The 17,632-nt window shown below is 36.9% G+C and overlaps 1 protein-coding gene across 1 annotated transcript in view; it reads right to left on the minus strand.

Annotated features, from left to right (window-relative positions):
- Window positions 1-7,650: 7,650 nt before the first annotated feature.
- The window catches only part of lrrc20 (leucine rich repeat containing 20), a 114,142-nt gene continuing 104,160 nt past the window's right edge, over window positions 7,651-17,632 (minus strand). Inside the window, exons 4-5 of the mRNA NM_001011063.1 lie at window positions 16,552-16,719; window positions 7,651-8,238 (exon numbers count right to left, since the gene is read on the minus strand). Coding sequence (NP_001011063.1) covers window positions 8,120-8,238; window positions 16,552-16,719 — 287 coding nt within the window. The 3' untranslated portion in view covers window positions 7,651-8,119. The remainder of the gene's footprint in view (window positions 8,239-16,551; window positions 16,720-17,632) is intronic.

Genomic DNA, 17,632 nt, shown 5'->3' on the forward strand with positions numbered 1-17,632 from the left:
ACGTCAGCATCTAAAAGCTTGTGAGTTTATGTAGACCAGGGGTCCCCAACCGTTCTTACTCGTGAGTCACAGTCAAATGAATGTAAAAAGACTTGGGGAGCAACACAAGCATAATAAAAGTTAATGGAGGTGCCAAATAAGGGCTGTGATTGGCTATTAGGCAGCCTCTATGCACACTATAAGCTTACAGGGGCTTTATTTGGTACTAAATATTGTTTTTATTCAACCAAAACTTGCCACCAAGTCAGGAATTCAAAAACAACTACCTGGTTTTGAGTGAAAAAAAATCTTCAGTTATCCAAACTTTAATGTGACACATGAGCACAGAATTTGGTTAAAAGCTGCAAAAAGTGCTGAGATTCAGCGGAATACTGGATTCAATACATGCAGGGCCAGAATTAAGGGTAGGCAGACAAGGCTCCTGACTTGGGGGCTGGACCACTTGGGCACTTGTGTTATTTAGCACAGATGTTTCTAAATTAACCCTCTGGTTTTTAAGTCAGAATGTATACTTTCTAAAAAAAGATATGCTTTTTTGGGATTATCTTATTGTTAGGGCCATATTGGCCTTGTAATGAAAATTATTTTTCTTTTTGGTGCAGAATTACTGAAATGAAACTTGCTACAACTGCACTCAGTTGTAATATTATCATTATAAATATACATTATTTCTGTATAGTATTAAAAAATAAATTGTTCATTTTTCTTTCCTGCTATTGTATAAATAGTGCCCCCTCCATAGGGTAATGGACTGGTTCCAGTTCCAAATTCTATCACCATCCCTTGTTAAAATACAGTCACAAATACTTATGCTAGAGCTTGCGCTCTACACCGCAGAACAACACAGGCTTATTTATCAATACTTGAATTTGTGAATTTTAGATTTTTTTTCAAATTGAATAAACTTAAATATTTGCTAATCTATTAAATCTGTAAAACACAATCAAATAAAACCATAACATTTTTTTCAAGTGAATTATTTTCAATGGGTCTACAAACTCTCAAAAAAATATCAGAGTTTAAAAAAACTAGAAAAACCCAAATTGAAAAAAATCACTTAACTTTTGCCTACAAATTCCATGAATTTGCAAGCTTTTAGATGCTAAAGATTTACATTATTTTTGCTTGATACATTTCTAGCATGTTTTGGAAAAACTAAAATTTAATTCATGAATTTTAGTGCCCAAAAATGTAAATTATGGCAAAAAATTCAAATTCGAACATTGATAAATCAGTTACATAGTTTACACAATTACAGTTGAGATTCTTTTAGTTAGGTGTAAAATTGTATTTATAAAGAGCTAACAGGCCTGTCATCCTTTGTACACCTGTTTGCTCACTTACACATCATTGTGCAATCACGGTGGACCCCTTTAAGATATGGGTTTGCCTTTTATGGACATGGGGGAAGATGCAAGGTTACTCACTGAATGCACACATATATTCTGGATCAAATAAAGGCTCCGGATCTTTCTCTATGGGGCTTCAACACCTATAAATACCTATTAGGTTAGCGCATATCGTCACAAAAACATATTTCCCTTAGAAACAAAACATTCTCATATTTACTAAGCACATTAAGCATTTGTGTCAACATAGCTGAAGGCTATCAGGGCTGCTGGGAAATGTAGTTGCGCAAATACTGTGCTTACACAGGTTGGAAATCTCTGCATTAGAGTCCTAATATTATAGTCTTTCAAATGCTCTTAATGCCAGACACATGGAGGCAGATTTATAAAAATTTGAATTTGCGTAATTTTCTTGTATTTTTTAACCATGAAAAAACACATTAAAAAAGCACGAAGGCTGACTTATTTAGTAAAAGATCCAAATATAAAAACCACAAAGAAAATTCACAAGAATTTTTGTGCTCGTACAAAAAAAAAAAATCATGAAAACCTCGAATTAAATAAAGATTGTTACAATTTGCCTAGGACAGCTCTCAATGACTTCTATATGACCTTGCCAGCTTTTAGATGGTGTAGTTTTGTATAAGTGTATTTTGTGGTTTTTACGCTTGATAAATAATGAAAAATGTGTGCTTTTGAGTGTTTAGTAATACATCATTTTTAGTGATAAAAAATATGATTAGTTAAAATGAAGAAAATACAACTGTAAGCAAATGGGCCCCATAATTATACTCCAGCTTCTGTGACCTTGCTAACTGAAGCATTAGCATATCTAAGGAGTAAGCTTCAGTATATTGACAGTTGGCATAAGGAGCATACAAAAATGCTAGGCTAAATGTGTATTGTAATAAGTTCGATAATGAATATTTGAAATAAAAATGACAAACCTACCACGAAATATAATTCACTAATTCTCTATGTATGTACTGCTAATGCACAGTATTCCTATATTTCAGAACTTTAGATTATTATCAGACCTGTGCAATGGACTCTTCAGCAGTGTTTGTTTCCTGGGTATTCCCCAGTGGCATAGATGGACAGAGGCTACAGACATAGGGTGACTGGTGCCACAAGGGGAAGAACAGTTTTATTTGATTTTTAAACCACAAGTTAGCAAAGTGTCCAATATCACCAAGAATTTCAGTTCCCTGTGACTATAGCAGAAATGGAAACCCAATCAAGTATATGAAAAGTCTCAAACTGAATGTGTATGATTTTCCCTCCAGCACTTCAGTATGGAGTGAACAGGTTTGTCCACTATTTATCACTTCTGGCAACTATGTTGGTTAGAAAAAACTAGCTGAGAAAAACTGTACCGTATTCTGGTACTAGAACTGCAGTAAGGGAGCTTAACTGAATGTGCCTTGTTGTATGAATTAGCATTGTGAAACTGCTATTCACATCTTTCAGCTCTGGCCATCATACATCAATCAGTACATCATCAATATAGCACGGTTGTATTGTTACAAAACCTGCTTGCCACTTGAGCATGGATTCATATAAAGGCACTTTCAAACGGTTGTGGTTTTTAAAATGATCTCTCAACATTGAGTTTACAAAATATATAACTTACCGTATGTAATTCCGGGAAATTATTTTGTAGTTTAAGTCAGCTGTGCAGAACTGTTTTTCATTTTAAAGTAAAAAATTTATTTTCACTGATCCTTTTTTTTTTTTTTTTAAAATCAAATTACTTATAAAATGATGGAGAAAAAGGTGCACCAACTTACTGTCAAATTCATACATTTTCATTATGGGAAGTTTACTCTGGTTTCATTCCTTCTATTATTTATGTCATTGCCATGTACTGTCAATTTACTATTAATTTAAACCTGGGATAAGCAAATACTTCCAATTTAATGATAATATTCATAACCCTGTACATCTTTGTTTTTTCCATATGTTTCATTAGGAGTATTCATTGGATCTTACACTTTAGTTGATAACAGTAAGATACACACAAGGTTATTTAAGCAGCATGTAATCAGAAATAATACATTAGACGCATCCAGTGACCACCATGAACGGAATATTAATAATATATGGTATGGATGGTTTCTACAAGGCTAAATTATTTCTTCAAATTGATTTTGTGGTGGAAGCAGAGTTACTTACCAAGAAGTTTATTTCGAGGGTTTATGATCAAAGAATTGCAGTGGTTCGAGGTAAACCCCATTTATAACACAGGTATAGGATCTATTATCAGGACTATTTGGGATCTGTGGTTTACTGAATAAAGAGTCTTTCTGTAATTTGGATTACCATAATTTGTCTGCTAAAAATAATTTACAAGCCCCTTTCAGATTAAAAATAATTTACAAGCTTGACACTGTGTAAAATATAAATAGAGACAATGGGAGAAATTGCCAATCGTTTAAACCATATATCTAATTGCACATAGTACAAAGACAATGTAGCAAATGTTAAAATGGAAAAATGTATTTTCATTTTGATGCCAGCAACATGTTTCAAAAAAGTTTTGAAACTTACTACAGTGTTGCCTGTGTTTTGTTGTACACAGTGCTGTACCCTTCCCCATCTTTACTTCTGAGACCCAGTCTCTCTGAGATGCACTTTTTTTTTTTTATAACTTTGTTTTTATTTTGGTTCATCATACATATCATTTACAATGTTTGCTATCTTTTTTATCTTGCATTTGCATTTGTAAACAATAGGTGTTAGTAGATTGTATCTGGTTTAACATTTTTCATAAATTAAAACTTTAACTTTCAGCTCATACCTTGTTTTTCCCGGGCCTTGTGGGAGTAGGTTCTCACTGATGATGTGTTGCCAACATTCTATTTATTTGTTGACTCCTGGGGGATCCGTAGTTTTGTTGATCAGGTTCCTGATTTTGTATGCTTTGGAAATATTGGGATGCTTCGACTACAAGTGGGTGTTCTCTGAGTGTTTCCATATCATACCATGAGGTTTGTCTGAATGTGTTAACTATAAGGGGTCTGATTGTTTGGGGTAGGGAGGATATGTAAATAAGCCATGTGTTAAAGAATTTTGCGGCGTTTTGTTCTTTTCTGGTTGTTGCCTCCAACCAGTCCATATAAAAGATTTGGTGTAATTTTTGTTTTGCTAGTGTTATGGATGGGATGTCAGTTGTTAACCACTGATGCTGAGATGCACTTTTAGCATTACACAGCTTTTCCCATCTTTTGTTGCCCCTGTCCTATCTTTTTTTGTAATGTCTTGCTGCTATAAAATTCAAATGAGTATATATATTTATCAAAAAACAAGTTTCAACATCTGATATGTTGTCTTTGTCCCACTGACAATTAAATATAAGCTTTATCATAAAGTACAAGATACTGTTTCATTATTTTTCATATTACAGAGAAAAGGTAATCATTCAAATAACGTGTTTAAAACAAATAAAAATCCTATAAACCCAGAAGTCTTTATATAAGAATAATAATTAATATTAACCAGTAATGATTGGCACAAATTAGCGCTTAAACCTATTTGGTAAAAGTATGTATATTACCCTTTTTTTTTTTCTAAAAGGCACTCGCAAGTGATGCTGTGAATTTGTTGCACCCAAGATTAAATCCTCTATAGTACATATGAAGTATATGGTCTACATAACAAAACCCCTTTTGAGATCACACTGTTGTTAGTTTGTCTATGTGCTGCATCCTAAAAGCTCTAAAAGCTGGCACTGAAGGTGTATGGCACCCATAATCTGTACACCTTCGTAACTCCAGCCATGCTCTCTTGGATATGGTTTTGCAGTGCATGAAAATGTCTTTGGAGAATGTAATAAACATTAACGGAAAAATATTAGCAATGAGACCAGAGTTCACTATTTTCCCTTTTTGTGTAATACCTTCTGTACCTACCAATGGGAAAAAGATTGCACATTATCTGTTATTTTCTTAAAGAATAACAAAAAAAGAAAGAACATGTCAGAAGCAATATTAGGAGCAATAACATGTCACCTTCAAGCAGGTTTAAAAGAAAAAAAAACTAGGCAATTACACTTTGCAACGTAATAACAGTCAATGAACAATGTTACACTGCAAAATACATACTTTTATTAACATTTTTTTGTTCCATTATGACTTTCATTACAATTCCCTGTATGGGCGCTGTCCATTTTTCTAACATTTCTAGCCAAAATAAGGTACAATTTGAAGTACTATGGCAAGTAATGAGAAGATATAATGCTTTGTAACAAAATGCTATATCTCAGGGTTGCTGGGAAACCCAGAGAGCCAAGTAAGGCACCTATAACATTGTATGTACCACTCAGAGACTACCTTTAATAGGAGTTATACTGTATTTGCTGGAAACCCTCAAAAGAAGTTGCTCCGGGGCTTAGTAACAACCTTGTTTCAAGATGAATGAGGTAAAGCTGCATTGGACCCCTGGAGCCCTTTAACAATGGCAAAGCTCTCTGGAATACCATACAGCCAGCAAGAGAGAGGCTATAAAAATAAGACCCAGTGGACACAATAACCCAGATAGAAAGATCAGAAACTTAATGGAGTTCATGAAGTATATAACTTTTTCATCTTATTTAGTCAGATTACTATGAATACAGTTCAGAATTTCCAGCTCATCATTTTTGGAGACACTTATGTTATACCAGTTTTGAAATTGTGTGAAACCTATTTGGGGTTTGGCAAAAGGTTATCAAGAAGGCAGGCGAAACCATATTACAAAGGATAATAATTTCCCGCTTCGAGAAAAGCATGCTAGAAAGGCAAACTTCCCATTAAAAAAAATGATTATGCCTGTTATGCCAAGGTTAGTGTTTAATATGGCTTTATCAAGATACTCTAGGGAGCTCATTCATAAATGCTGGGCCCCTGGGCAGTAACCCTGGGTGCTGGGTTGCAATGAATAATTTTTACTCTTAATAATATATTATTTGTACATATAGATGCCATTGCCTGCATATTTGGTTTAACTTTATAAGGTTATTGGCATTACTAAAAAACACAGAACAAGGAAATGTGCATTGATCAATACCCCGTTTTTTGTATTTTTGAAGCCCCTTTAAATTTTAGCAAAGTTATTCAGGAAGGAAAGTCAAACCTCATTGCAGTTGGCCTTTTATTGATGGTCTTAAAAATGGATGTTGGGCCTATCCCCTATAAAAGCTACAGTGGGGGATGAGCCTGTTAGACTAATTCTTTGGCCAGGAGACACATTTCCAATAAAATGCAACCATGCCAGTGACCAGAGGTCAATAGTTAGGTGCATCATATAGGGAATAACTTCATGTGGTATAAAGGATGAGCAATTTTACTATAACAAACTTTTATCTATGAAAAACTCTTCGTGCTCTGGGCCAGGGATTCCCCATGTGAATTCCCCTATTTTTCATACTGGTAATCCCCTAGTTTTCATTCTAATGAAATTAGAATAAGATCTGTAATTATTCAAGTATAAAATACAAATATACAATTACTGGTGTATCTATTAACATTGGAGATAAACATCACCAGTGATGTTGCCCATAGCAACCAATCAGATCGTTGCTTTTGATTTTTAACTTGTAGATGACCATTCAAATCTGATTGCTGTTTGGTTGCTATGAGAACATCACCGGTGATAATTTTCTTTGATGTTTATAAATACACCTCTAAATGTATGTGAGTGTTTAGCACTATAGGGGTAAGGTACTAACCAAAGCATAGTGTTCCAAGTGAGGTTTCACTGCAAGTTGCCATGTTTTTACCCCACAAATGCAGCAAATTACCCATAATTTCAGCATAATTGTGTCCAAGAGAAAACTTGTGTAGTTCTGCAGTGATGCAAATAAGATCTAATTACACTGCAAATCTTTAGTGTATGGATGTCTTTATTTCTGGTGTTCGCTGTCAAAATGACGACTGTGCCTAATTCTTTATGAGCAAGTTGCTGTCACAACTGGCACAGGCTTCTGTTGCAACTCTGAAGCTACCACAAAGGTGGCAACAGCTCTGGGTTTCACCTATGCCTATAGGTGCACTGCGTGCAATTTAGAAGTGGCTGAGTTCAACTATGTGCAAGTACACATTGTGTAAACACAAGTACCTGATGAATGATGTATATTTGTGCAACAACTGCGGAAAACTCTGCACAATTGCAACTGTGCTCTGCAGTTGGAAATACGCCCTTATTTCTCTTCATTTGCAAGCAGAAAATCCAATTAGTATTTGGTGCATAAGCCCTAAAAATGAGAACCTGTAGCAATTAAGTACATCAGGGAAAGTAATAAATAACAACAGGAATATTTAAATACATCTGTTTAATGATTTATTAATGCTTGTATCTATTTTGATTAAAAATGATTCCAAAGTTAAATAAAAAATCAAATAAACCAGTGATTACAGAATTTTCTAGAACCTATCTTGCATAGAAAGTATCACCCATCTGCTTAAAATTATACATTTAGGCAGCACTGATTACCAATCAGTTCCCGTTGCAGGAACATTAAGCTAAAGCCTGTAGTTATCAAGCAATCAGGAAAAATACTCACAAGATATTTTCATATTTGTCACATAGTAAAAGAACTCACAAATTTTCCATTCCTTTTCTATTCTGTGGTACCTACAGATTGAGTACTGTTTAACTCTTTGAATGCTTGGCCTTTTTCCTGAAAGTCTGACTCCTACTGTTTAACACCAGAGAAGTGCATATTTGATTCCATTTTGCGTAAATCAGCTGTGCAGTCGTCGGCATCTGATCCGTCGCCTATCGTTACAGGCTTAGATAAGCAGCTCAAACTTGATTCCCAAAAGTTCCAGGCTGTCCTTATTTATTGGATTTGCTTTAAGGTTCACAGACTGAAGAGATGGCATACAACTTAACTTGTCAACTGGAACATCTAAGGAAAAAAAAATCAGGATCAACAAGAATTCAGAAACACAACACCAGGATACAATAACAAGCATTGGTGAATATACAATTCTGATGGCGAAATCATCCAAGACAGGTAGATGATGCTGGAGTCTTATTAAGCAGCAACTATCTTGGTCTGGTTGGCCATAGACTTTGAAGCAGCTTTTATAACCCTTTGGTTTTAATAATCCTTTCAAGAACCGAGAAGAGGGCCTAGTGTAGTGTGTGTGTGGTATGTTATAAATAAGTGTGGTATGTTATAAATGAGGGTGTAATAAGGCAGAGGTAGAATTATACAGTCACAACATCAGCAGAAATATCCCATTTGGTTTATTTATATTCTGTAAGGAGAAATACTATACATCTATGCCCCCATGGGTATTCCTGTATGCTAAGCACAACTGTTCATGAAAACATATGCCTATAATGGGCAGAGAAACACCAGCAAGCAATCAAAAATTTGATTGGCTGCATTTAATTTTGACCCTGCAAAAATAATCAAAACGACGATCAAGCCTACTACTAGAAGCATGCTTACCAAAGAACCTCAGGTCTCCACAGATACAGTATATTATCAGGTAAGTTTATTTTTTTATCTTTTATTCATACCTTTGTCCTGAATATCTTAAAAAGAAGTTCCTTAAAAATGAATTTCCTTTCTCTGTGTGAGATATTAGATGGCTAATTCTCAAGGACAGTGTAGTCCAGAATATCAGAGAGATTTGGGAAACTGTATGACTGAATCCAAACAAGAGACTACGGAGGGGATTATAGGCACAATCCAAAGTACATATGAAAGACACTGTCCTGAATAATTTTCATCTTTAAGTAGAAATGCAATAAACCATTGTAAGTATCATCTCAGCTGTAGGTAGAATACCTTTTAAAAGCATCACTTTATAACACATGTATAACTGGATTTACAAATTCATTTAATTAAATACATGGCTGGAAGACCTCAATGATAGATTAGTAAAATATTGTTTTTATAGTTTATGTTGCAGCATACATATTTATAGCGAAAGAGTCTGAATATGTCTGATGTCAATGGGATAATATGTGAGGTTTCCCTTTATTATTTTCTTCAGGGTAAGGCTTATTGTGTGTACTGAGCACTTACTGTATATACTCGAGTATAAGCCTAGTTTTTCAGCATCCAAAATGTGCTGAAAAAGTCACCCTCAGCTTATACTCGAGTCGGGTGCCATGGGTCCCTCCAGACTAGCACCCTCTGTCCTTTGTGTGCAAATTAGGCCACCCGCAACCAGACCCTCCAGTGCCCTGTCCTGCTCCCAAATTCTTCTTCATCTACCATCCTCACCTGTCCCATTCTGCAACAGACATTGCACTTTATATTCTTTATAAACTATATATAGTTTTGAAGGATTTTAACTCTTTGTATTTTAGCTTGGTTGTTGATTGAGCTAAGGGGGTAGTACTCTTAAAGTATCATTGTTGAGACCATATTGTTTTTGTTGACCCTCTTCTCCACTTTCAGGACTAGTTTACTGTTTTTCTTTGAAATAAATATTTAAAAAACATATATATACCTCACTGATGCCTCATTTAATGTTATTTTATTGGTATTTATTTTGATTATTGAAACTTATCAGTAGCTGCTGCATTTCCCACCCTAGGCTTATACTCAAGTCATTAAGTTTTTCCAGTTTACTTAGGTAAAATTAGGTACCTCGGCTTATATTCGGATCGGCTTATACTCGAGTATATACGGTACTACTTAGCGCTTGCTTAAATCCCTATTGTGATGATTAATGTTTTTGATAGACATTTGTGCTTATCTGCCATGCCAAGAGATGCAAGAGCATGCCCCCTTAGTGCTGATTTTTTCATCACTTCTGCCCTCGGGCTTGCTGCCCTTAATGGGAGAACCAAACCCTAAAAATGAATATGGCTAAAATGCCATATTTTATATACTTAACTTATTGGACTAACCTAGTTTTAGAATCTCAATAGCAGCAATGATTTAGGTCTTTACAGTTATCACAGAAACTCCCCATCTTGGAAAGTGTCAGTGACACTCACATGCTCAGTGTGCGCTGGGAGCTGTTGAGAAGCTAAGCTTAGGGGTGGTGGCAAATTATCAAGCAGAAAATGAGGTTTGCCTATCATACAAGCTGATGCTACAGGGAGGGCCGTCATCAGTGGGGGAAAGGGGGTACAATTGTGCCGGGCCCCGTGAAATCTTTTTCCATAGCGGGGCCGGGTCACATTGTGAAAGTTAAAGGAACAGTAACACCAAAAAATGAAAGTGTATAAAAGTAATTACAATATAATGTACTGTTGCCCTGCATTACTACAACTGTGTTTGCCTCAGAAAGACTACTACAGTTTATATAAGTTAGCTGCTGTGTAGCCATGGGGGCAGCCATTCAAAGGAGAAAAAGCACAGGTTACTTAGCAGATAACAGACAAACCACCATTATATGGGGCTTATCTACTAGTTATCTGCTATGTAACCTGTGCCTTTTCTCCTTTTTTCCAGCTTGAATGGCTGCCCCCATGGCTACACAGCAGCTTATTTATATAGTAGCTTTTCTGTAGCAAAAACACCAGTTTTTTGCAGAGCAACAGCACATTATATTTTAATTACTTTAAAACACTTTATTTTTTGATGTTACTGTTCCTTTAAGCAAATAAAGTTACACCATTACTTAAGCAAAAAACTATGTAACTTGCCTAGAGACGTATCAAGCAAGAGATAATGCAGAGAAGCTTTGCAGGGACAAACTCCACAAACCACCAAAATATTAGATACCATAAGGTAAATTCCACTGCCCCAATAAACTGACTTTTTAGTACATTCATTATTCATTTTTACTATTTATATGAACTGCTTATCATAGAAAAACGTCAGCTGTATATATTGGGAAACATTTACTGAATTATATCAGTGCCTTCTACATGAACTTTCCAGGGGAATAACTGGTTATTGGGCCCCACAGTAAAATCATTGGGCCCCCACGCAGCAACATTTTTTTGACCGCACCCCCTAAATACCACTCCCATGTGACTAAATTTGGCAGATTATTTAAAGTTTGAACACATTTCAGGGGGGTTTTGGGTCTTATTTTTATGTGTTATTACAGTTTTGTTAAAAAAGCTGAAACTGCCCTTTAAGCTCAGCTTATTAGTTACAATTGTATCTAAGTGCAGGTGTAGCTTGTTAACTTTCTGGGCTCTCTGCCAAAAGGTACTTTTTAATTAAATTTGTATCTTTTTTGAGGGGCTGTCCTGTGAAAATCGGGACAGTTGGGAGCTATGATATTCCAGTTTGGTGAGATTCTTTAATAAGTCACTTAACATAATATAAATGATCTGTTGGTTAAGTAGTCATTCTGGGGGTATAGTTTTCCTTTAAGTGCTGACTAACAACGACAACACTTGACAGTATGAAAAAAAAAATGTTTTTTTTGTTTGTTTTTTTAAACACGTGGTATTAGTCCTAACTCACTTTGAATTCTGCTAGTAAGATAAAAGTAATTAAGCTACCCAGCTTTATATGACGCCAATGCTACCTTTTAGATGCAAAACAGCTGTGATCCTCAACATTGTTTTCACGAAGGCTTAGATCATAATGATAGCCAACAGTCCAATTCACAATTGAAATGATACTACTTTGTAGCAATTATAGTACAGCAACACTGTAAACTCAATAGACCAACAGATCTATGAATGACATTCTGTAGGAAGCAGCAATCATGTTATTCTAATATGAGGCAGAAAACACAGAAACAGGGCCCAGTGAAACATTCAATATATTATTGATTACACAATACAACATAGAATGTGTGGCCTGCAGTTTAAAAAATAAGATAAACTGCTAAAAAAAAAAAAGGGAAAATTCAGATCCATGCACTACTGCCAGTGACACAGTTTCTATGCATGAACAGAAAAGGAAAATTCTCCAGATGGGTGTGCGCTACACTGGCACTAGTACTTGGAGGGTACCTCCTGTCATGAAAATGACCTAAGAAGCGTATGCTCAACCACTGGAGAGAAACCGTGTAGCATACCAGCACTTTATTTTTGTAAAGTCCAATGACATCACACAGCGACAAATCGTAAAATAGCAAAGAGGCAGTTCCAAAGTCCCACAGAAGTATATCCACAGTCTGAAGAAAATAATGGCCGAAGAATCACTGAAGCAGTTGATCCGAAGTGCAGGAATCCTTTCCTCTCTCTCTCTCTGAAGACTGACTTCCAAGATCTCTTTGGGGCTCTTTTTATGTCCCTGTGGGCCCATTCTCCCAGCAAGCCCCTATTGTTTCTATGCAGGGGTGGGGAGGTTCCTAATTAGACCCCGCCTCCCAGCAAGCCCCTATTGTTTCTATGCAGGGGTGGGGAGACGTATAGATGCCAGGGTAACTGGATTATCTGCCTATTGTTTCCAATCAGGCCGGGGTAGACGTGTTGGAGCCTTTGGGTATCAGTCCCTAATCTCATCAGAGAGAAATTAAATCAATTCCGCCATTGTTTAAGATAAACCCGTCACACCTCCAGTTAGATGATCATAGGTATGCCAGGAGTTAAGGTGGCCATACATTATAAGATTTGCTTGTTTAGCGAGATCAACAAACGAGCAGATCTTTCCCCGATAAGCCCACCTAAGGGGAGTGATATCGGGATAATTTGATTGTTTGGCTCTAGGGCCAAACGATGGACAGAGACAGGAGCAGTCAGAGCTAGGACCACATCAATAAGCCGATGCGGTCCCCAATCAGACTATAAAACCAAATATGCCCAATCAACACCAGGCAGATTTTTGGCCAGCTACATGTCAAGTAGGACAGTCGACCCGGTACATGGGCAAATAACCTGCCGAATCAGTCTAAAGGACTCAAATTGGCATCTTAAATCTGCCCAAGTATGGCCACCTTTAGACAGATACACTTCATGAAGGCTACAGATTATGACTATAAGAAGCTTTTTTCACATGCTTGAAATGGTTCTTTATTCAGAGGACTTAATACTAAAACATCCTCCTTCTATCTGATAAGAGCTATATAATGCAATATTCTGGCTTTCTTCATGACAAATACAAAACTGTTTGCCTTAAATACCCCATAAGATTAATTGACATATAGGGAAGGACTAAAACTATCTTTCTTGCTATATATGTATACTGTATAGATAGATAGATACTACTAATGTAAGGAAATAAGATGTTGTAGCACGTTACCACATCCTGGGACATGGTATGATTCAGTGCTTGGTTTAAATAAGTGCAAATTTAACCTCTTAGGGGGCTCATACACTGTAAGATCTGGCTTATTAATACAGGTACGGGACCTATTGTTTTGCATTTGGTAAATTTCCACAACAATTTATGCAGTAGTGTTCTTAGTGGGCTCTTACACATGGATGTTTCTTCCTGTGTTCTACTGCAGTGGAGCTTTTAAAGTGGACCTGTAACCCAGACATGAAAAGCTGTATAATAAAAGTCCTTTTCAAATTAAACACGAGACCAAAATTCATTTTTATATTAACACATTAAAACCCATTATAAATGCATTTAAAAATCCTAGCTGTCAATCATATACTGCCTGCCCTGCCTCTATGCCTTAGGCAGATAAACTTTCAACACTCACATTCTCCCTACCTTCTCACCATCTAATTGTGTAGCCAGTGCATGGGCAAGGGTATCACGTCCCCCATTCTGGCACATACACAAGATTTTGGGGTGATACAAAGCTTGTCTTAATAACAGTGCCAACAAAATGGCAGCTGCTTGCTGGCTGTGATTGTATATTCCCAAGACTGAAGGAAACAAGATTTATATTGTTTATATAGAATGTGAAGTTAATTTTTCTTAACAAACACAATAGAAAAGATATTGGAATTATTTATTAGGGTGACAGGTAGTGGGTAAGAGCCATTATGCTATAACAATTCCAACATAGACATTTTAATATGCGGCTATGCAGTTAAAATTCAATTTCTTATTAGATTACTAAACTGGAGCTAAGTTGCCCAGTGTAAGCGTCCCCATATGTTTCTGGGGCAAAAATGAATGTTACGATGTCAATAAAACTGTATAAAGTAGAAAACAGGTCTGTGATTTGATATCATAGCTTGATCTCAAAAATTGGTAGCCCCAAAATAATAATAAATAAAATTTAAAATAATAAAAGTATTTTAAAGTTGCTTGTGAATGTTATTTTTATTGGAAGTCCACGTTCAAACCTGCAAAACCTTCTAACTTTCCAAATCTTAAATACCTTAAAGGGGTTCTGTCAAAGGGCTGAAACTTGGGGTTGCAGAAGAGGCACGTGCCTAGGGTGCAACATTGAGGGGGTGCTAGGCACATACCTCTTTCAAATGCTGTGTGTAGCGCGGCAAACATTTTTGACCACACCAATTTTTGTGACCACATTTTTACAAAATTTGGCAGGTTATGTAGAGTTTGAACACATTTCTGGGGGTTTGGGGGTTTTATGTGTTATTACAGTTTTGCTAATGAAGGTGAAATTGCCCTTTAAGATGCAAGTCTCAGTTCCTCCAAGAGACCTGTTTAGCTTATTAGTTGCAATTGTATCTAAGTGCAGGTTTTAAGGATTCTGGGTTCTCTGCCAAAAGCCTACTTATATAATTAAGGTTAAGAAACCTTGTATGTTTTTTGGTGTTTAGTGCAGGAGGGAAATTAGGGACTTTTCAGTAAGAATCTGGGACTGCAGGCTGAGCTGTTAAAGTCAGGACTTTCCCGCAAAAATCTGTACATTTGGGATGTATGCCTCTTCTTTTGCCTACCCAAGTTTCGATCCCCTTTTGCCCCAACTGTGGGCTACCTACCTCCCCTGTCTTGAGGGCCGCCAGCAACTCACGGGCGCTCCTCGCCATCCCCGTGTGCGCACCCTCGTGTGCTTGTTCAGTCACGCATGCTCGAACACGGGGTGGTAGTCAGTGGTGTCTGGCCAAAGAAGCCAGCTGGGTTGCCTAGGCATGCTAACTTGCTACCTTCCCATTGTTCTGCTGATTGGCTGTTGGGTGGGAAAGGGAGGGGCTTGATGTCACTCCAGCTTGCAGCTCAACAGGAAAATGTGGCATTTTTTAAAACAAATTTAAATGCAAGATTCTGCTGGAGAAACTCTATTAACTGATGCATTTTGAAAAAAAAAACATGTTTTCCCATGACAGTATTCCTTTAAACCACTGAATTTTAATTTTATGGCTCCTTTACACAGGGTACATTGCAGTAAATGGGCCATTTACTGACTTGTTCCAGAAACATATAAAATCAGGGGCCTGCAGGCTTCTTATATCATTACTTATTATACTAACTATAAAATTTACAGGAATTTATTTGGCAAACAAAAGAAAGTGATTCAGTTTTTTTTTTAAAATCCATTCTAGCGCCTGTGGCTAGCCTGTAAGCGTGCAGAGATGGTTTATTTCTGTGCATAGATGCTTTTACTGAAGGTAAACCATATGATCTGTACAGATCATTGAAATCATTTTGTTACTGTGCCATTAGTAAAATAAGATCAGTTCAATTATCTTATATCTAAACATTGCACATAAGGACTAGCTGTAAGACAATATCAAGGTATCAGTAGGGGCAATCTGGTTTACATAGACACTAACAAGTTCTAGCATCAACTCCGTTTTATCCATGAGAAATGAATATAAATCTGCAGCAATGCAGAAATATAGAATATCCCATTAGTGATTTCAGACAGCTACCATAAATCATAACTTACATGATGATAACAGCTAATACAATGCAGGTATTTGCTATTTAACAGACACATGTGATACAAACAGTTCAGAATAAGCAAGAGTATAAAAGCACAATAACAAAGCGCTACATGCATACAGTAAAAGTAGCCATACAGACACAGATTTGAATGGGAAGCTGCCTAATAATCTGTGCCTATAGGGTATGTGTGTAATAAATGGGCAATGAGCAGTTGTATTGTGTTTCAATTTTTAATTAATATGAAAAAAATGATGCATGTTTTGGAGATTACATTGTCCTGGGCAGAAGTGCAAGGGCACAAAAGTCCTTGCAAGGCAGATAAATTAATAACCATTGGACAAACAAGCAGGATTCCATTATGCAGAGGGATTATCAGTCCTCTGCCAATCTATTTATCCACCTTGTGAGGACCAAACATTTCCAAATAACTTTAAAACAACTGAAAATGTTATTATTAATTGTATAATTTAAAGTTGCTTTGGGTTACCTTTTATTTCACTATATAAAAACATTTTTATCTCTTGGATGCTTGAAATGAACAGTGTATTTACAAAAGTGATATAGAAGCATATTCCTCCTTACCTGTGATCTGATTGTCCTCCAGGTTGATGATTTCAAGAGTCTTGATATCTAGTAAGTTTCCTGGAAAATCCTGAATCTTGTTTTTTGACAGATTGATCGACTTGAGTTGGATAAGAGTGTTAACTTCATCAGGGAGGCGCTGAAGGGTATTTCCTGCCAGATTGAGTTCTAATAACAGAAATGTCAATCAGAAAATGATGTCCACACACATAATGCCAGATATATGTCCGAAAATGACTATGTGTTGTCAAGAGAACACTTATCATCTTTAACCTCTCTGGTTCTTCCAATTGAGAGCACTATCCGTAGCTATATCTGGGTAAATGCACAAACATTTTTGGTCCTACTAAGCTTAATTTAGAGCAAAATAAATTATACATTTAATATCAGTAAAATGAAAATAAGGCACTCTTCTACCATGGCAAGTCCTTTAGGGCCTGTGTAGATTAAAGCAGTGTTTTTCAACCTTTTTTGGGCAAAGGCACACTTGTTTCATGAAAAAAATCACGAGGCACACCACCATTAGAAAATGTTAAAAAATTTAACTCTGTGCCCAGCAGCAGTGCCCCCCTAGTACATTGGTGCCAAGAGCAGTGCCCCCCTAGTACACTGGTGCCCAGCAGTAGTGCCCCCCTAGTACATTGGTGCCAAGAGCAGTGCCCCCCTAGTACATTGGTGCCCAGCAGCAGTGCCCCCCTAGTACATTGGTGCCAAGAGCAGTGCCCCCCTAGTACATTGGTGCCCAGCAGCAGTGCCCCCCTAGTACATTGGTGCCAAGAGCAGTGCCCCCCTAGTACATTGGTGCCCAGCAGCAGTGCCTCTGCACTTCTGCCTACACGCGACCGCACACAGGCCCTTTTATAACGTTGCGCCCCGTGCGTACTGACGTCACCAGTACACACGGGGCGCAACCAATGACAGGGCCTGGATTTTATTAAAGGGGGCCTGAGCTACTAAGAAAAACTGTAGCATCGCCGGGCCCCCTTTGAAAGTAAAAATTGCGGCCCTGCCTGCACACTAGTGTGCCGCGGAACAGCGGTTGAAAAACGCTGGATTAAAGCAACACATTCCCACATCTTTA

The sequence above is a fragment of the Xenopus tropicalis genome, chromosome 7 (genome assembly GCF_000004195.4).
Source record: "Xenopus tropicalis strain Nigerian chromosome 7, UCB_Xtro_10.0, whole genome shotgun sequence".
Classification (NCBI taxonomy): Eukaryota; Metazoa; Chordata; class Amphibia; order Anura; family Pipidae; genus Xenopus; species Xenopus tropicalis.